The sequence below is a fragment of the Chiloscyllium punctatum genome, chromosome 9, assembly GCF_047496795.1.
Source record: "Chiloscyllium punctatum isolate Juve2018m chromosome 9, sChiPun1.3, whole genome shotgun sequence".
In the NCBI taxonomy this organism is placed as follows: Eukaryota; Metazoa; Chordata; class Chondrichthyes; order Orectolobiformes; family Hemiscylliidae; genus Chiloscyllium; species Chiloscyllium punctatum.
The window spans coordinates 109,359,311-109,380,271 of record NC_092747.1 but is presented as its reverse complement, the minus strand read 5'-3'; the positions used below and the strand labels follow the sequence as shown (position 1 = coordinate 109,380,271).

Genomic DNA, 20,961 nt, shown 5'->3' with positions numbered 1-20,961 from the left:
GTATCAGATCATAGCTCAATTTTATTATTACACCATTGGAATTTGTGGGAGAAAATATGGGTCCCGGCCTCCCCATGGCGTAGCCACAAAACAGACAACACAAAATATCTGCATTTAGCCACTAAGCCAACCCCACAATGCCTTGAATTGGCCAAACCAGCCGTCTCAGACATCACACGTACCTCAGGACATGACTCAGCCAGCCCCAGACCAAGAGAATATACTGATAATGCGCTTCCTACTCCACAATAGCCCAGCACCTCTGATGTCCTTAGGACACAGCTGCTCCCACTAGAAGGAAGCCTTCACAAGGCACCAAAGGTACTTCGTTTGCCCCCCTCAACAATACAAACACATTGATACCAGGATGAAACCCACTAACACCTACTCCAGCCAAAGATCAGAATTTCTTGAGTAAATTAAGGAACTCATTGTCAGACACCAGACACTTGAATCTCTTCAAATGAACTTTATTTCTCTTTATTGTACAACTCACACCATTATCTCATAACTCAGACTTCACTGTGATAAGTGTATAAAACTCCACTGTTTTCTCTGTTTGAGGAAGAAACTGGTTCCTTCTGAGCAGATTGTCAGTGACTGTTTCAGTGGAGTTAAGTTTCTTCCGTGATATCGCTGTTTGTTAAATAAATCCTTGTCAGTTCTCAGTCCGATCTGTGTGTTTGTGATCCCTGATTAGTTGGGCTAAATTCTCCAACAGGAATGGACAAGGTCTCCAACCCTGAGAATTGTTCCATCGTTGAGTTAGATCAGGATGTGTCTGTATACTTACTCTGTCTTGATTCCCTCACCCTTAATCCCTTGGTCTAACAAAAATCTATTAATACTAGAGTCATGGATTCATGAAGTTATACAGCACAGAAGCAGACCATTCGGTCCAACTCATGCGTGCCAACCCGACACCCTAAACTGATCAAGTCCCATTTGCCAGCATTTGACCCATATCCTTCTAAACCCTTCCTATTCATGTACCCATCCAGATGGTTTTTAAATGTTGTAATTGTACCTGCCTACTTTCTCTGGCAACTCATTACAGACACGCAGCACTCTCTGCATGAAAACATTGCCCCTTTTAAATCTTTCCCTACTCACTTTAAACCTATGATCTCTAGTTTTGGGCTTCCTTACCTTGGGACAAAGACCTTGGCTATTCACCTATTCCTTGCCCCTAATGATTTTATACACTTCTATAAGGTCATTCTTCAACCTCCAATGCTCCAGGGAAAATAGCCCAAGGCTATTCAGCCTCTCCCTATAGCTCAAACCCTCCAACTGTGGCAATATCCTTGTAACTCTTTTCTGCACCCTTTCAAATTTAACAACAGCTTTCCGATAGCAGGGAGACCAGAACTGAATACTAGTTTTGAAATTTTCCCAACTGATCCAAAATCTCAACAGTTTTTTATGAGGTGAAAAGTTCCAGATCATCACTATCCTGTGTGTGAAATGTGCCTCACCCCAGAATATAAGCTAAAAAATGTGTTGATGGAAAAGCGCAGCAGGTCAGGCAGCATCAAAGGAGAAGGAGAATCAACGTTTCGGGTATAAGCCCTTCTTCAGGAATGAGGAAGGTGTGCCAAGCAGGCTAAGATAAAAGGAAGGGAGGAGGGACTTGGGGGAGGGGCGTTGGGAATGCGATAGATGGAAGGAGATTAAGGTGAGGGTGGTAGGCCAGAGAGGGGGTGGGGGCAGAGAGGTCAGGAAGAAGATTGCAGGTCAAGAAGGTGGTGCTGAGTCTGAGGGTTGGGACTGAGAAAAGGTGGGAGGAGGGAAAATGAGGAATCTGGAGAAATCTGCATTCATCCCTTGAACCACAAGGTCTGATCCCCAGCATCTGCAGTCCTCACTTCCTCACCATAGAATATCCAAGCTCTCTATAAGGTTCTGCCTCATTGTTCTGGATTCAAATATGAGAGAAAATAATTTATTAGATTAGATTAGATTAGATTACTTACAGTGTGGAAACAGGCCCTTCGGCCCAACAAGCCCACACCGACCCGCCGAAGCGCAACCCACCCATACCCCTACATTTACCCCTTACCTAACACTACGGGCAATTTAGCATAGCCAATTCACCTGACCCGCACATCTTTGGACTGTGGGAGGAAACCGGAGCACCCGGAGGAAACCCACGCAGACACGGGGAGAATGTGCAAACTCCACACAGTCAGTCGCCTGAGGCGGGAATTGAACCCGGGTCTCTGGAGCTGTGAGGCAGCAGTGCTAACCACTGTGCCACCGTGCCGCCCACCAACTATCAACTCTATCAAATCTATTAATCATCTTGAACAATTCAATGAGACTGCAACTTCGTTGTCTGTATTCAGGGAATATAAATCTAATCATTACTCAATCCTTTCAGCCCCATTTTCATTCTGGTGAATCTGTGCTGTGCTTCGTCAAAGGTATATCCTTCCTGTAATGAAAGCAGTGAATACAGTTACTCGAAATGGTATTTCCTCTGAGTGTTGTGCAACTGAACTAACTTCCACCTCTTTGAGATGAAATCAAAATTTCATGAGATAGGAATGTAAAATCATGGAAAGTCCATGGCACAGGAAGAGGCCATTCAGCCCATCATGTCTGCACAGCTGAAGTAGTGTTATCCAGCCTAATTCCACTTTCTAGTTCTTGGTTTGTAGCCCTATGGATTACAGAAATTCAAGGATATACCCAAGTCTTTTTTTTTAAAATATGCTGAGTGTTTCTGCCTCTGCTTCTCTTTCAGACAGTGAGTTCCAAGCTCCCACTACCCTCTGGATGAAAACCATTTTTTTCAATTCCCCTTTAACCATTCTGCCAATAACTTTAAATCGTTGATGCCTCTCTACGAAAAGAGCTCGGTGCCACCTGTCCAATCTACTTAAACTTCTCATGATTTTTTCGCCTCTAGATTTTCCCTCAGCCTCCCTTATTCCAAAACAAAAATTTCATCTCAAATAACCTTCTCTCATAATTAAATTCTCCATTCTGGGCAACATCCTCATAAATCCCCTCCATATCTTCTTTGGTGGAATCATATCCTTTGTGTCACGTAGTGACTGCAGGACTCTTGACGCAGTTCCTGAATTTTATGCTGTGGGACAACAAAGGAAATCATATGATTTGCCTTCCTGCCCACAATACCTGCCTTTCATACTATGTTTCAGACTCTGAGATCCCTCTGTTCCCAAATATTTCTCAGAATGCTGTCATGTATCCAATCTTGATCAGTTGGGCCAATGGGCCAAGGAGTGGCAGATGGAGTTTAACTTAGATAAATGTGAGGTGCTGCATTTTGGAAAGGGCAGAACTCACGGAGTTCAGATTCATAGCTCCTTGAAAGTGGAATTGCAGGTAGATAGGATAGTGAAGAAGGTGTTTGGTATACTTTCTTTTATTGGTCTGAGTATTGAGTACAGGAGTTGGAACGTCATGTTGCAGCTGTCCCGGACATTGGTTCGGCCACTGTTGGAATATTGTGTGCAATTCTGAATTCCCTCCTCTAGGAAGGGAATTGTGAAACTTGAAAGAACCTAGCAAAGATTTGCAAGGATGTTGCCAGGGTTGGAGTGTTTGAGCTATAGGGAGAGGCTAAAAAGAGTGGGGCTTTTTTCCCTGGAGTGTTAGAGGTGAGGGTTGACCTTACAGAGGTTTATGAAATCATGGGGGGGCATGCATAGGGTAAATAGACGAGGTCTTTTTCCTGGGTTGGGGGAGTCCAGAACTAGAGGTTATAGGTTTAGGGTGAGAGGGGAAATATATAAAGGGGATCTAATGGACAACCTTCTCATGCAAAGGGTGGTGCGTGTATGGAATGAGCTGCCAGAGTAAGTGGTGGAGGATGGTACAATTACAACATTTAAAAGGCATCTGGATGGGTACATGAATAGGAAGGGTTCAGAGGGATATGAGCCAAGTGCTGGCAAATGGGACTCGGTTAATTTAGGATATCTCTTTAGCATGGATGAGTTGGATCGAAGGGTCTGTTTCCATGCTTACATTTCTATGACTGTAAGACTCTATGTATTGTGTGTTCCCGTGCCCTTCACAAATGCTTTCAAATTTGAACACTGTATCCTTCTCCCTCACTATCAATCGCATGGCTAATTTTGTATTATCAGCAAACTTCACAACCATAACCACTACCTTGGCACTTCCAGACATGAGCCTTTATCACTACTGTTTTCCTCTAACTGCAACAAAATGGTTGTGATGCTAATGTAATGGCATTTTTTTTTGAGTGTTGAATTCTAACCTTGTCATACTTTCCATATTTTAGGTCAAGAATGTGGTCACGTTGCCCAGGCATGTTACCCCCTTGCCTTTGGAGTGCCAGCAGCCCTGATGGCAATTGCTTTGAGTAAGTCATATCTACTCCCTTCTCCAGAAACTATCGGCTACATTGCAACTGAAAACAACCAATGCGAAAGATCCAAGCAATCGGGCAGCATCCATGGAGAGAGAGCTGGCTAATATTTTGAGTCTCGATGACTCTTCATCAGAGCTGACTTGAAGTGTGGAGGGGACAGCATTTATACCACAGTTTGTGGTAGAGGAGTGTGGGGATAGTGGGTGTAGGGTGCTGGAGAGTAGATGTAGATAGTTTAGACTAAGCGATCAGAATGTGAGAATGGCAGAACAACAGTGTGAGAAAGTGAGGACTGGCAGATGCTGGAGATCAGAGTCAAGAGTGTGGCACTGGAAAAGCACAGCAGGCCAGGCAGCATCCAAAGAGCAGGAGGATCGATGTTTCAGGCAAGAGGCCTTCATCAGGAATGAGACTGTGAGCTGAGGGGGTGGAAAGATTAATGGGAAGTGGCGGGGGGGGTGAGGTAGCTGAGAGTGCGATAGGCGGATGGAGGTGGGAGTAATGGTGATAGATGGGACAGGAGGGTGGAGCGGATAGGTGGGAAGGAAGATGGGCAGGTAGGACAGGTCAAGAGGGCGGTGCCGAGTTGGGAAGTTGGAACTGGGATAAGGTGGTGATGGGGGGGTGGAAATGAGGAAACTGGTGATGTTCACAGTGGTGCCATGTGGTTGGAGGGTCCCAAGGTGGAAGATGAGGCGTTCTTCCTCCAGGCATCGGATGGTTCATGACGTGTCCAACAGTATGTCCAACTGCCAGACTTGAAAGGATAGACAGTCCCCCTGGGATGAGGGGAGGGAAAAGAGGCCATGATAACAGAATGTAACAAGCTCAAAAACAAGGGAGGTTCACAATTTGAAGGTGCTGAACTCAATATTAAGTCCAGAAGGCTGGAAAGTGCCAAGTCTGAAGATGGTCAAAAATCACATGACACCAGGTTATAGTTCAATGGGTTTATTTGAAAACACTAGCGTGATTCGCTGGAACACTACAGCATACTGAGGACAGATGCGAGCAGGGTGATGTGTTAAAATGACCGGCTACGAGAAGTTTGGGGTCCTGCTAGTGCATGACTCCAGCATCTGCAGTAATTCACTCCTACATTTGATATATGGCAACAATTTGTATCATACTTATAGATAATCATTAATAACAAGGAAGACTTTTATCTCTCATGCATTTCATATTCACACAATAGACAGAATAAACAGTAAGAGATAGACAGAGCCAAGCAATCCCACAACCAGCGGAGCAAATCTAAGCTTTGCAGTCCTGCCACGTCCAGCCCTGAACGATGGTGAATAATTAAAACAACTTACTGGAGGAGGAAGCTCCACAAATATCCCCATCCTCAATGATGGAAGTGGCCAACACAGCAGTGTAAAATTAAACCTAAAGCATTCGCAGAGGTACCAAGTGGATGATCAGCCAAAGTTACCAAGTGGATGATCCATTGTAGTCTCCTCCAGAGCTCCCCAGCAACACAGATACCAGTCTTCAGTCAATTCTATTCACTTCACGTGAGAACAAGAAATTGTGGAAGACACTGGATTCTGCAAATGTCATGGGCCCTGACAACATTCCGGCAATAGTACTGAAGACTTGTGCTCCAGACCTTTCTGCTTCCTGGGCCAAACTCGTCCAGTACAGTTACAATAATGGCATCCACCCGACAATGTGAAAAATTGCCCATGTATGTCCTGTACAGTGAAAGCGGGACAAATTCAACTCGACCAATTACAACCCCATCAGTTTACTCTCAATCATCTGTAAAATGATGGAAGGTCTCATCTACAGCGCTATCAAACATCTTCAGCTTCTCCATCAATGACCTTTCCTCCAACATCATGTCAGGTGGTAATGTTCGCTGATGATTGCACAATGTTCAGCACCATTCACAAATACTCTGATGCTGAAGCAGTTTATGATCAAATGGAACAAAATCTGGACAATATCCAGGCTTGTGCTGACAAGTGGCAAGTAACATCTAACCACCTCCCCATGACATTCAATAGTATTATCATTATTGAATCCCTCAGTATCAACATCCTCAAGGTTATCATTGACCAGAGATTTAACTGGAGTCACTACATTAACACAGTGGCTGCAAAAACAGGTCAGAGGCTAAGAATAACAGTGAATAACTCACCCCTTGACTCCCCAAAGCCTGTCCACCATCTACAAGGCACAAGACAGGAGTGTGAGGGAATACTTTCCACCTGCTTGGATGGGTGCAGTTCCAACAATACTCAAGAGGCTTGACACCATCAGAACAAAGCAGCCTGCTTTACTGGCACCACATCCATTCCCTCCACCACTCAGTCGCAGCATTGTGTCTATCGACAAGATGCACTGCAGAAATTCAACAAAGATCCTCGGACAGCACCTTCCAAACCCAAACCACTTCCATCGGGAAGACAAGGGCAGCTGATATATGGGAACACCACCACATCCCTCCAAGCCTTCAGTAGGATTGGGGGGGGGGAGGGGGGTGTGGTAAAAAAGAAGAGGGGGTGGCGTTGCTAATTAGAAATGGTATAATGGCTGCAGAAAGGCAGTTCGAGGGGGATCTGCATTTGGAGGTAGTATGGGCTGAAGTCAGAAATAGGAAAGGAGCAGTCACCTTGTTGGGTGTTTACTATAGGCCCCCCAATAGCAGCAGAGATGTGGAGAAACAGATTGGGAAACAGATTTTGGAAAGGTGCAGAAACCACAGGGTAGTAGTCATGGGCGATTTCAACTTCCCAAATATTGATTGGAAGCTCTTTAGATCAAGTAGATTAGACAGGGCGGTGTTTGTGCAGTGTGTCCAGGAAGCTTTTCTAACTCAGTATGTAGATTGTCCGACCAGAGGGGAGACCATATTGGATTTAGTACTTGGTAACGAACCGGACGAGTGATGGGCTTGTTAGTGGGTGAGCATTTTCGTGATGGTGACCACAATTCTGTGACTTTCACCTTGGTTATGGAGAGAATTAGGTGCGTGCAACAGGGCAGGTTTTACAACTGAGGGAAGGGTAAATACGATGCCGGAAGACAGGATCTGAGGAGCATAAATTGGGAGCATAGGCTGTCAGGGAAGGATGTCGTTGAATTGTGGAACTTTTTCAAGGAACAGATACGACGTGTCCTTGATATGTATGTACCTGTCAGGCAGGAAAGAGATGGTCATGTGAGGGAACCTTGGTTGACGAGGGAGGTTGAATGTCTTGTAAGGAGGAAGAAGGAGGCTTACATAAGGTTGAGGAAACAAGGTTCAGACAGAGCATTGGAGGGAAACAGGATAGCCTGGAGGGAGCTGAAGAAAGGGATTAGGAGAGCTAAGAGAGGGCATGAAAAATCTTTGGTGGGTAGGATCAAGGATAACCCCAAGGCCTTTTATGCGTATGTGAGAAACATGAGAATGGCGAGAACGAGGGTAGGCCCGATCAAGGACAGTAGTGGGAGACTGTGTATTGAGTCGGAAGAGATAGGAGAGGTCTTGAATGAGTACTTTTCTTCCGTATTTACAAATGAGAGGGACCGTATTGTTGAAGAGGAAAGTATGAAACGGACTGGTAAGCTAGAGGAGATACTTGTTAGGAAGGAAGATGTGTTAGGCATTTTGAAAAACTTGAGGATAGACAAGTCCCCCAGGCCTGAGGGGATATATCCTAGGATTATGTGGGAAGCAAGATAGGAAAATGCAGAACCGTTGGCAATGATCTTTTCGTCTTCACTGTCAATGGGGGTGGTGCCAGGGGACTGGAGAGTGGCGAATGTTGTGCCCCTGTTCAAAAAAGGGAATAGGGATAACCCTGGGAATTACAGGCCCGTTAGTCTTACTTCGGTGGTAGGCAAAGTAATGGAAAGGGTACTGAGGGATAGGATTTATGAGTATCTGGAAAGACACTGTTTGATTAGGGACAGCCAGCACGGATATGTGAGGGGTAAATCTTGCCTTACAAGTCTTATTGAATTCTTTGAAGAGGTGACCAAGCATGTGGGTGAGGGTAGAGCAGTGGATGTAGTGTACATGGAATTTAGTAAGGCATTTGATAAGGTTCCCCATGGTAGGCTTATTTGGAAAGTCAGGAGGCATGGGATAGTGGGAAGTTTGGCCAGTTGGATAGAGAACTGGCTAACTGGTCAAAGTCAGAGAGTGGTGGTAGATGGTAAATATTCAGCTTGGAGCCCAGTTACAAGTGGAGTTCCGCAGGGATCAGTTCTGGGTCCTCTGCTGTTTGTAATTTTTATTAATGACTTGGAAGAGGGAGTCAAAGGGTGGGTCAGTAAATTTGCAGACAATACGAAGATTGGTGGAGTTATGGATAGTGAGGAGGGCTGTTGTCGGCTGCAAAGGGACTTAGATGTGATGTAGAGCTGGGCTGAGGAGTGGCAGATGGAGTTCAACCCTGTCAAGTGTGAGGTTCTCCATTTTGGAAGGACAAATAAGAATGCGGAATATAGGGTTAACAGTAGGGTTCTTAGTAAGGTGGAGGAACAGAGGGATCTTGGGGTCTATGTTCATAGATCTTTGAAAGTTGCCACTCAGGTGGATAGAGCTTGTAAGAAGGCCTATGGTGTATTAACGTTCATTAGCAGAGGGATTGAATTCAAGAGTCGTGAGGTGATGTTGCATAGGACCTTGGTATAGGACCTTGGTAAAGCCACATTTGGAGTACTGTGTGCAGTTCTGGTTGCCTCATTTTAGGAAAGATGTGGAAGCTTTGGAGAGGGTGCAGAGGAGATTTACCAGGATGTTGCCTGGAATGGAGAATAGGTCATACGAGGATAGATTGAGAGTGCTAGGCCTTTTCTCATTGGAACAGCGAAGGATGAGGGGTGACTTGATAGAGGTTTATAAGATAATCAGGGGAATAGATAGAGTAGACAGTCAGAGACTTTTTCCCCGGGTACAACAGAGTGTTACAAGGGGACATAAATTTAAGGTGAAGGGTGGAAGGTATAGGGGGATGTCAGGGGTAGGTTCTTTACCCAGAGAGTGGTGGGGGCATGGAATGCGCTGCCTGTGGGAGTGGCAGAGTCAGAATCATTGGTGACCTTTCAGTGGCAATTGGATAGGTGCATGGATAGGTGCTTAAACTAGGACAAATGTTTGGCACAACATCGTGGGCCGAAGGGCATGTTCTGTGCTGTATTGTTCTATGTTCTATGTTCTATTAAGCCTCTCACCATCTGACTTGGAAATATATCACTGTTCCTTCACTGTTGTTGGGTCAAAATCCTGGAATTCCCTCCCTAATGTCATTGTGGGTCAACCCATAGCAGGTTGACTATAGCAGTTCAAGAAGGCAGCTCACTATCACCTTCTCAAGGGGAACTTGGGACATCCACATCTCATGTATGAATAAAATAGCAGTTCAGGATTGGTGGGAGTTGAGGAGATGTTAGAGTTAGAGCCTATTGTAAGAGATGTAAAGACTTTATGATTACATTTTTTCTTGAATGTGCTCACATAGAATGATACAGAGCGGGAAGAGGGGATCTGGCCAATCATATCTCTGCCAGCTCTTTGAAAGAGCTATCTACTTAGTCCAACTCCTTATTCTGAAAACATGAAGGAGGTGAGAGTGCTGTTTGACTGGATGGGAGAGTTTGAGGTGGAGTATATGTGGTTAAACCCCAGAGAGACTGTCAGAGATGGAAACCCTCCCATATGTGATTTCTCAATGCACATTCTTGGCACGAAAACTCCATGCTGTTATCAAAGAAGGGTATATACATTTCATGTTATATCAGGCAAAACAATTATAATCTACTTACCCTGTCATGTTATGTGTTTCAGTTGTATTTATAGGAGGAAGTCCTTTGTATATGAAATCTACACCCGAGGGGAATATTATGCTTAAAGTTTGCAAGTGCATATGGGTAAGTGATAAGACTGAAATTAAGTACTACAGGTTAATGATCATGTCAGTATGGAACACTGAGAAAGATGATGATGTTTATTGGCTTCTCCCAGAATTTTTATTTTGTTTGTGGCAAAATTATATTTTTTAATGAACTCACAGTATGTGGTTGCCAGTGGAGTGGCCAAAAGGTTATTGTCCTTCATTGCAAGGCTGTTGCAGATGGCAATTAAATGCCAACATTTGGCTATGGGTCTGGAGTCACATATAGACCAGGCCAGATAAGGTCAACAGGTTCCCTTCCCTTAAGATCAAAGGATATTGGTGACCCAAATGTTTTTAATGACAATCTGACAGCTGTATGGCCACCCTTTATAACAATGGCTTTTGTTTTTAAAACCGAAATTTATTTAATTAATTCCCCTCAGCAACTGAGGACTTAGCATCTTTTGGTGTTTGGTCTACTTTCATATGCTGGTTAGTCTCTAATCAATAAAGGTCCAAGTACCTCCAGCTCAATGCTGGTGCCTGGTTTAATTGAAGAATTTTAAATTCCTAGTTGCTGCAATGGGATTTGAAGTCATCTATCTAGATCATTGCACAGACATTTATATTTTGAGCGCTGCACCTAACTCTAATGTTACCATTTCCTTGTAAGCTGACTCTTAGGAAACAAAACTTGCACCTTGGACATTGTGTGTGCCAAAAGAGTATATCAGCCTTTTTATTTGTGATAGCCATGGGATGACTTGCAATTTTGCAAAAAGGTAGTGGAGAGAACAATGTTACACAATGGGGAAGTATGACAAATTATGATTTAAAGTTCACCATGGAGAACTCAATGCAAAATAAGGAAGCATGCTTAAAATAGCTAGCTCATCAGGGAGAAGACATATTTTGAATTAGTGTTGGATTAGGCACTTAAAGATTTATGTTCATGGTTTCCTGACAATGGGAACAAACTGCTAACTTGAGTTACAATGTCCAGCCACTTGAAAGCATTACCTTCAACGTAGAATTCTATATCAGAGAACAGTTTATTTAGCTCAAAATATCAGTGCTGGTGCTTAGGCCTCACACGATCCTCCTCCTAACTTACTACGCCTCATCCCTCAACATCATTTTCAATTCCTTTCTCCTTCAATTATTCAGACTAGGCGGGATTGACGTTCGCAAGGAGGACTGTTAGCAATTCTGGAAAGTGTGAAAATAGATAAGTCCCCTGGGCCAGATGGAATTTATCCTAGGATTCTTTAGGAAGCCAGGGATGGGACTACAGAGCCTTTGGCTTTGGTCTTTTTATCATTATTGTCCACAGGAACAGTGCCAGAAGACTGGAGGATAGCAAATGTTGTTCCTTGTTTAAGAAGGGGAGTAGAGGCAACCCTGGTAATTATCGACCAGTGAGCCTTACTTCGAATGTGAGTAAAGTGTTGGAAAAGGTTATAAGAGATAGGATTTATAATCATCTAGAAAGGAATAAGTTGATTAGGGATAGCCGACATGGTTTTGTGAAGGATAGGTGATGCCTCACAAACCTTATTGAGTTCTTTGAGATGATGACCATGAAAGTAAAGCAGTTGGTGTGGTGCATATGCATTTCAGAAAGGCATTTTACAAGGTTCCCAACAGTAGCCTATTGCACAAATGACCTGGATGAGGGCCTTCCAAAGAAAGATGGGTTAGTAAATGTGCCAATCACACTAAAGTCGATAGAGTGCGGAAAAATGTTATAGGCTACAGAGGGACACAGATAAGCTGCAGAGTTCGGCTGAGATGTGTCAAATGGAGTTTAATGCGGAAATGTGTGAAGTGATTCACTTTGAAAGGAGCAACAGGAATAAAGAGTACTGGGTAATGGTAAGATTCTTGGTAGTTTAGGTGATTCAGCAGGGGGTGGGAACCCAAATTGTAGTTCAAGTATACAGAAGGCTGAGAGTAGCAAGACCCAAAATAGGTTTCAAAGTGGCATGAAGGCATCAGCAAGCAAGACGTTGGTTTGAAGTGTGTCTACTTCAATGCCCCAGGAGCATCCAGAATAAGGTGGGTGAACTTGCAGCATGTTTTGGTACCTGGGATTTCAATGTTGTGGCCATTTTGGAGACAGGACAGGAATGGTTGTTGCAAGTTCTAGGATTTAGATGTTTCAGGAAGAACAGAGAAGATGGTAAAAGGTGGAGGGGGGTGTGGGGTGGTGGCATTATTTGTCAAGGACAGTATTACGGTTGCAGAAAGGACGTTTGAGGACTCGGCTACTGAGATATTATAAGCTGAGTTCAGAAACAGGAAAGGAGAGGTCACCCTGTTGGGAGTTTTCTATAGGCCTCCAAATAGTTCCAGAGATGTAGAGGAAAGGATAGCAAAGATGATTCTGGATAGGAGCGATAACAACAGGGTAGTTGTTATGGGGCTTTAAATTTCCAACTATTAACTGGGAATGCTATAGTTCAAGTACCCTAGATGGGTCAGTTTTTGTCCAATGTATGCAGGAGGGCTTCCTGACACAGTATGTAGACAGGCCAATGAGGGGCGAAGCCATATTAGATCTGGTACTGGGTAATTAACCCGACCAGATGGTAGATGAGCACTTTAGTGATAGTGACCACAATTCATTTATGTTACTTTAGCGATGGAAAGGGATTGGTATATACTGCAGGGCAAGAGTTATAGCTGGGGGAAAGGCAATTATGATGTGATTAGGCAAGATTTATGATGTATAGGATGGGGAAGGAAACTGCAGGGGATGGGGACAATTCAAATGTGGAGCTTATTCAAGGAACAGCTACTGCATGTCCTTGTTAAATATGTACCTGTAAGGCAGGGAGGAAGTTGTTGAGCACGGGAGCCATGGTTTATTAAGGAAATTGAATCTCTTGTCAAGAGCAAGAAGAAGGCTTATGTTAGGATGCGATGTGAAGGCTCAGTTAGGACGCTTGAGAGTTACAGGTTAGTCAGGAAAGACCGAAAGAAAGAGTTAAGAAGAGCCAGGAAGGGATATGGGAAGTTATTGGCAGATAGGATCAAGGAAAACCCTAAAGCTTTCTACAGGTATATCAGGAATAAAAGAATAACTAGAGTAAGATTAGGACCAATTAAAGACAGTAGTGGGAAGTTGTGCTTGGAGTCAGAGATTGATAGGGCAAGTGCTAAATGAATATTTTCGTCAGTATTCACACTTGAAAAAGACAATGTTGTCAAGGAGAATACTGAGATAAAGGTTACTAGACTAGATGGGATTGAGGATTACAAGGAGGAGGTGTTAGCAATTCTGGAAAGTGTAAAAATAGATAAGTCCCCTGGGCTGGATAGACTTTATCCTAGGATTCTCTGGGAAGCCAGGGAGGAGATTGCAGAGCCTTTGGCTTTGATCTTTATGTTGTCATTGTCTACAGGAATAGTGCCAGAAGGCTGGAGGATAGCAAATGTTGTTGTCTTGTTCAAGAAGGGAAGTAGACACAATCCTGGTAATTATCGACCAAAGAGCCTTATTTCAGTTGTGGACAAAGTGTTCGAAGAGGTTATAAGAGATAGGATTTATAATCATTTGGAAAGGAATAAGTTGATTATGGATAATCAACATGGTTTTGTGAAGGGGAAGTTGTGCCTCTCACACCCTATTAAGTTCTTTGAGATGGTGACTAAACAGTTGAATGAGGATAGAGGGGATGATGTGGTGCATATGGATTTCAGTAAGGCATTTGATAAGGTTCCCCTTGGTAGGCTATTGCACAAAATATGGAGGCATGGGATTGAGGGTGATTTCATGGTTTGGATCAGAAATTGGCTAGCTGAAAGAAGACAGAGTGTGGTGATTGATGGGAAAGATCATCCTGGAGTTCAGTTAATAGTGGTGTACTGTACGGATCTGTTTTGAGTCCACTGCCATTTGCCATTTTTATAAATGACCCAGATGAGGGCGTAAAAGAATGGGTTAGTAAATTTGCGGATGACACTAAGGTCGGTAGAGTTGTGGATAGTGAAGAAGGATGTTGTAGGTTACAAAGTGACATAGATAAGCTGCAGAGCTGGGCTGAGAGGTAGCAAATGGAATTTAATGTGGAAAAGTGTGAGGTGATTCACTTTGGAAGGTGCAACAGGAATGCAGAGTATTGGGCTAATGGTTAGATTCTTGGTAGTGTCAATGAGCAGATATATCTCGGTGTCCAGGCACATAGATCCCTGAAAGTTGTCACCCAGGTTGACAGGGTTGTTAAGAAGGCATACAGTGTGTTAGCTTTTATTAGTAGAGGGATTGAGTTTCGGAACCATGAGGTCATGCTGCAGTTGTACAAAACTCTGGTGCGGTTGCACTTGGAGTATTGTGTACAGTTCTGGTCACTGCATTATAGGAAGGATGTGGAAGCTCTGGAAAGGGTGCAGAAGAGATTTACTAAAATGTTGCCTAGTTTGGAGGGAAGGTCTTGTGAGGAAAGGCTGAGGGAGTTGAGGCTGTTTTCGTTGAAGAGAAGAAGCTTGAGAGATGACTTAATTGAGACATACAAGACAATTAGAGGGTTAGATATGGTATACAGTGAAAACCTTTTTCCTTGGATGGTGATGGCTAGCATGATAGGACATAGCTTTAATTTGAGGGGTGATGGATATAGGACAGATGTCAGAGGGTCGTTTCTTTACTCAGAGAGTAGTAGGGGTGTGGAACACACTGCCTGCAACAGTAGTATACTCGCTAACATTAAGGGCATTTAAATGGTCGTTGAATGGACATGTGGATGAAAATGGAATAGTGTGGGTTAGATGGGCTTCAGATGGGTTCCACAGGTCGATGCAACATCGAGGACTGGAGGGCCTGTACTGCGCTGTAATATTTTATGTCCTGTGTTCTATGTTCTATCTGTCATCCTCCTCTGCCTGTCCTCTCAATCACTCTTTAAGCAACTTCCATATTCTCACCACTTGCTGCATGGATAAAGAAATTTCTCATGAATTCCTGATTTTAATTATTAGTGGCTTATTATATCAATTGCCTCTAATGTTGCATTGCTCCACAAGCAATAGCCTAGACATTATATCCATTGTGGAAATATTGCAACAGTATGCAGTGATTCTCTTGTGTTGCTCAGATCTTTGATCACAGAAGTTTCCACCATGTTGGTTTACTATACGATGATTTGCAGAACAGACAACTTTATGTCCAGCACACCATCAGGCTTAGGAACATTGACTTTTTTCTTCCCCTTTTATTTGTCTCCAAACTTTTCTTCCTGGCTTTCTCAAGTTGCTCTCTCCTCACATCTCCGCACTATCTACCACATCGGTTAGACATTAAGTCTCAAATGCCTTTGACTTCTCAATAATCTTCCAATATTTGGCACGTGTTCCCATGCAGGTTACTCCCTAACCTGTGAACTTACAGGTGTATCCATATCACTGTTGATGCTTGGTGTATAGTAGAAGTCAAAATATTGTTAACTTCTCGTGCCGTGTGCCATGCAAGCTAGATTTGCAGTTTCCTCATCCAAGGTCTTATATGAAATGGGATTGGCAAATTCACACCAGCACATCCTATTGGAACTAATGGCTAAGTAAACTCCAAATTCCATCTAGTTCATTTTCCACCATCTTGGTAGTCATCAGACGAAACATTAACGGAGTTACTTATTAATTGGGGCAATTAGTTTCCATGATCTGCCTATAACATGCCCCATACATAACATGAAGAAAGCCTCATCACAATGCAGACTTTTGGGAAAAATTGAGGTGATTAACACATTTGCATTAAAACTCAGAAATAGAAAATAGGAGGATTAAAGGTTTGCCCCTTTATGCTACCTTTAACAACTACAGATATCTCAAATTGGTTTATAGCCAGTGAAGTGTTTTTATCATGTATACACTGATATAATGAGGAAAATGTTCCAGTCAATTTGTGCAGAGCAAGCTCCCACAAACAGCAATGTGATATTTGCCAGATAATCAGTTTTCATGTTGCTCACTGAGGGATAAATATTGGCAAAGGTATCAGGGAGCAATCACTAACCCTGTTTGAAATAGTGGCCAGGGGATCTTTTCATGCACCTGACAACAGAGAGAGGATCTGAATTGAATATCTTATCTAAGAGAGAGTACCTCTGACACGGCAGCACTCATAGTGCACTGGACAGCTTGTGATTCTGTCCTTGAAACCGAAAATACAAAGCTTTGACTCAGAGGTGAGAATGCTATTGTCTATGTAATATAAATGTCTATACAATCCATTGAGTCACTGAAACAGAAGGCTACTCATCAGATGAAAAGGATTGGTGGGTAGCTTGTGTGGAGCATTAACACCAGCAGAGGCCACATGGGCTGAATGGCCTTTCCAGTGCTGTATGTTCAAAATCATCTGTGTTCAAGATAGGAGTCTCCAGAGATGAAACATTGTAGTTCAAGTTAACAGCTTGCCCCTGAAGCTGAAAAATTCTGGCATCATATTTTTAAATGCCAAATCCCATGCATGGAAGGAAACTGGTATTGGAAACTCAAATATATCAATCCATGTCCCACCAACACATACTGACCTACCATTTTCCCTCTGTTCCATTGATAGTATCCCGTAGGTGTGAGTGAACAATTAAATGCCAGACTTAACTTGGTTAGCTTTCCTTTAGCATGCAATGTAACATTGTCAATAACATTTATCTTAAATCATTGTTTTTCAACAGTTTGCTCTAAAGAACAGATTTCGGCATCGTAGCAACCAATTTCCCAAACGGGAGCACTTTATGGACTGGGCTGCAGAGAAATATGATGTGAGTTTGTGGGTTAAGTATTACTTTCGTAGGTTTCCAATTGTAGAATCATATCAACATGCCTGTTCTGTCTTTTCAAAGGAGCTCTCTAATTATTCCCATAGGATTTCTTACCCCATAGCCTGACAATCCTTTTCCCCTTCAAGACTTTATCCGATTGCTTTTTGAAAGTTCCTATTCAATCTGCCTTTGATGCCCTTTCAGTCGGCACATTCCTGATCATAACGACTCACTGTATTAAAGAAGACTCTCCTCAACTCTGTTCATTTTGCCAATTACCTCAAATCTATATCCTATAGTTACCCACCAATAGAAACATTCCACACCATATATTCAATTCAAACCCGCCCATAATTTTCAATACTCTTACCTAACTTTCCTTTATCCCTTTATCCTTCCTGCACGAAGGAGTACATTTCAGGTTACCTAGTGTTTCCATGTAACTGAAGCTTTGTCTGAGGCCTAATGATGCTTGTCAATATTTTTAATAATGATATTTCTAATTTAAAGTCACAACTTCATGGTCTTGTTATTCTGAAAAACTCAAGAAACGAGCAGTGTTCAAAATTCTAGAAAGCTCATTGGAAAAGAAAGTCAGCATAATAAATGTGTGAACAGAGTAAACATGTCGGCATGGCAAAAGTGTCCACAAAATAAACATGACTCCGTAGTGAATTTTATTTATACATTAATATATAGGCCAGTATTTATTGCTCATCCCTAATTGCCCAGAGGGCAGTTAAGAGTCAACCCCAATGCCATGGTTCTGAAGTCACATGCAGGCTAGCCCAGGTAAGGATGGCAGTTTCCTTCCTTAAAGGACTAGATAGGTGTTTCCCAACAATTGGTCATCATTGAACTCTTAATTCCAGGTTTTCTTTATATTGAATTCAAATTCCATGATCTGCCATGGCAGAATTTGAACTCAGGTACCCAGACATTACCTGGGTCTCTGGACTAACAGTGCAGCAATAAGACCACTGAGCCATCACATTCCCATGTACTTATATCTGTGCAGTGAATGTGTCTGTGTTTGTGTCTGTGTCTGTGTGGTGTATCTACATGGTATCTGTCTGTGTGATGTATCTGTCTGCATGGTGAATGTGTCTGTGTCTCTGTGGTGTATCTGTCTCTGTGGTGTGTCTGTCGCTATGGTGAATGTGTCTGTGTCTGTGTGGTGTACCTGTCTATGTGATAAACATATCAGCATAGAAAACATGTCAGCAACTATGTAACACAAAGCTGAAATCCATGATGGACTTGTTATTGCTGATCCGTGTTCTTGATGAGTAAGCTGGTGTAATATATTTGAAATTGTAACTGTGTGTATTCAACATGTCTCCATCATTAATGGCTTCATGCACATTCGCTGTTTCTCATGGTGAGAGAATTGGTGTCATCAAGTCTGATAGTCAGCAGTCCACCCATATCCTGTCTTGGGAAATAGATAAGTCTGAAAGGAGTCCCCTTGCCTGTGTCTCATTGTTGTTTTTTTTTGATCAACTGGTTTAGGAACATTTGATTGCTCAGGTCAAGATGGTGCTGAAAGTGTTGTTTCTGTATCTTCCATTGCCTATGTTCTGGGCTTTATTTGACCAACAGGTAAGTTACTGTTTTGCTAGCCAGTTTTTGATTTTAATTTATCTGTGTCAGATCCATTCTTACCTTGTTGAAATTGGCTGTCATGCAGTAAATTATTCTTACTTTGAATTGTTCCTCATTCTTTTCTGTATCAAATCTAAAGTTTACAATATGGGTAATCACTAAATCGTAAATGTTTTCTCAGTAATTTCCTTGCAAATTTATTCCTCTATGTCCTTCCCATTATTTGTTACCCTGTAAGGTACACTGAGCAAAGAAATTGCATTTAGATCCTTTAGCCAAATTGATTTTGTCCTTAACCCCTCATTCTCTTTCTTTGGTACTGTTCACCTATTTCAATGCTATTACATTTTTTTTTTCTTTTCCTATCTGTGCTGGGAATATTTAATAGGAGAAAGTGAGGACTGCAGATGCTGGAGTACCAGAGTTGAAAAATGTCGTGCTGGAAAAACATAGCAGGCCAGGCAGCATCCGAGGAGCAGGTAAATCGATGTTTCGGGCATAAGCCCTTCTTCAGGCACACCAGCCTCATTCGTGAAGAAGGGCTTATGCCCGAGACGTCGATTCTCCTGCTCTCGGATGCTGCCTGGCCCGTTGTGTTTTTCCAGCACGACATTTTTCAACTCTGGGAATATTTAGTGCCCAGTCTTATCCTTGTTTGAGCCAAATCTATTACAGACACAACATCATATGTCAGCATGACAATCTGCATCAGTAGCTCACCAATCGTATTTACCATAATATGTGCATTCACATACAGGCACTATAATGCTAATATAGACCTTAACTTCTCCCTTACTCTGATCCCACATGATAATGTAATATTTCATACTCTAACACTAACTATCTCTCCCAGTATGCTGATTACATTGGTATTCTTTGCTGTTATTACTTTCTGTTCCCACATGTTACTGAATTAGTTAAACTATTCCGAATGACACTAGCAAATGGTCCTGCAAGGAATCAGGCCCTGGCTCTATTTAGGTACGACTTTTCCAGTGGCAGATCTCATCTTCTGCACAGCTGTTCGAATATTCTGGGAATCTAGAGCTCTCTTCCTGCATTATCTTTTCAGCCACACATTCACTTGCTTTGTTTTCCTATTTTCATACTTGTGTGTAGGTGGTACCAAGAGTAATCTGGGGATTACTGCCTTTTAAATGACGCTTGCTAATTTCTGACCTAGTTCCCTAAATTGTGACGGCTGGACCATCTCCCTTTTCTCACCCATGTCATCATACCAATGTGGATCATAACTGCTGGTTGTTCACTCTGCTTTCTCAGGGTGCTCTTCCTCCACCCCTGACAACATACCATCCTAAATTCACATTTGTGGAGTCAGACATTATGCCACAAAACTTTTCAAGTCCATCAGAATGGGCAAACGGGTACTTGGTTTAGGGTCTCATCTGATAGACAGCACCTCTGATAGGCAGAAGTGGGTACTGCAGATGCTGGAGAATAGACTCAAGATTAGAGTGGTGCTGGAAAAGCACAGCAGGTCAGGCAGCATCCGAGGACCAGGAAAATCGACTCTTCAGGCAAATGCCCTTCATCAGGAATGAGGCTGAGGGCCTCGGGGGTGGAGAGATAAATGGAAGGGGGTGGGGCTGGGGAGAAGGTAGCTGAGAGTGCAATGGAGGGATAGAGGTGGGGGTGAAGGTGTTAAGTCAGAGAGGAGCGTGGAGTGGATGGTGGGAAGGAAGATTGACAAGTGCGACAGGTCATGAGGACAGTGCTGAGTTGGAAGGTTGCAACTGGGGTTAGGTGGGGGAGGGGAAATGAGGAAACTGGTGAAGTCCACATTGATGTTGCAGGGTTGAAGGGCTCCAAGGCAGGAGATGAGGCGTTCTTCCTCCAGGCATCAGGTGGTGAGGGAGTAGTGGTGGAAGAGGCCCAGGACCTTCATGTCCTTAGCAGAGTGAGCAGGCAGGGGGGGAGTTGAAATGTTCGGTCACGGGATAGTGGGGTTGGTTGGTGCAGGTGTCCCGGAGATGTTCTCTGAAGCACTCTGCGAGAAGGCGTCCGGTCGCCCCAATGCAGAGCAGATCGCATTGGGAGCAACGGATACAATAAATGACATCTGTGGAAGTGCAGATGAAACTTCGATGGATGTGGATACTCCTTTGGGGCCTTGGATGGAGGTGAGAGAGCACCTCTGATATTTCAGCACCCTTCAATACTGTACTGAAAGTCTAGTTTTAGTGCCCAAGGTTTTGTGTATGATGTAACTAACTAATTTCTAATCTCTTGTGAAGAAATGTGATCTTTAATGATTGTGGATTTTCCTACAGGGCTCGAGGTGGACCTTTCAAGCAACCAGGATGGATGGAGATTTTGTAAGATACTAATTAATATGATGCACTTACAACAATTAATATGTTTTTAC

General features: G+C 43.1%; 1 protein-coding gene across 2 annotated transcripts in view; it reads left to right on the top strand.

Moving 5' to 3' along the window:
* LOC140481585 (solute carrier family 15 member 1-like) overlaps positions 1-20,961 on the top strand; it is a 59,716-nt gene that overhangs the window by 17,094 nt on the left and 21,661 nt on the right. For both annotated transcript variants that reach the window (XM_072578017.1, XM_072578018.1), the window contains 5 exons: positions 4,283-4,363; positions 10,158-10,240; positions 16,884-16,970; positions 18,483-18,572; positions 20,867-20,911. In XM_072578017.1, the coding sequence (XP_072434118.1) occupies positions 4,283-4,363; positions 10,158-10,240; positions 16,884-16,970; positions 18,483-18,572; positions 20,867-20,911 (386 nt within the window). The remainder of the gene's footprint in view (positions 1-4,282; positions 4,364-10,157; positions 10,241-16,883; positions 16,971-18,482; positions 18,573-20,866; positions 20,912-20,961) is intronic.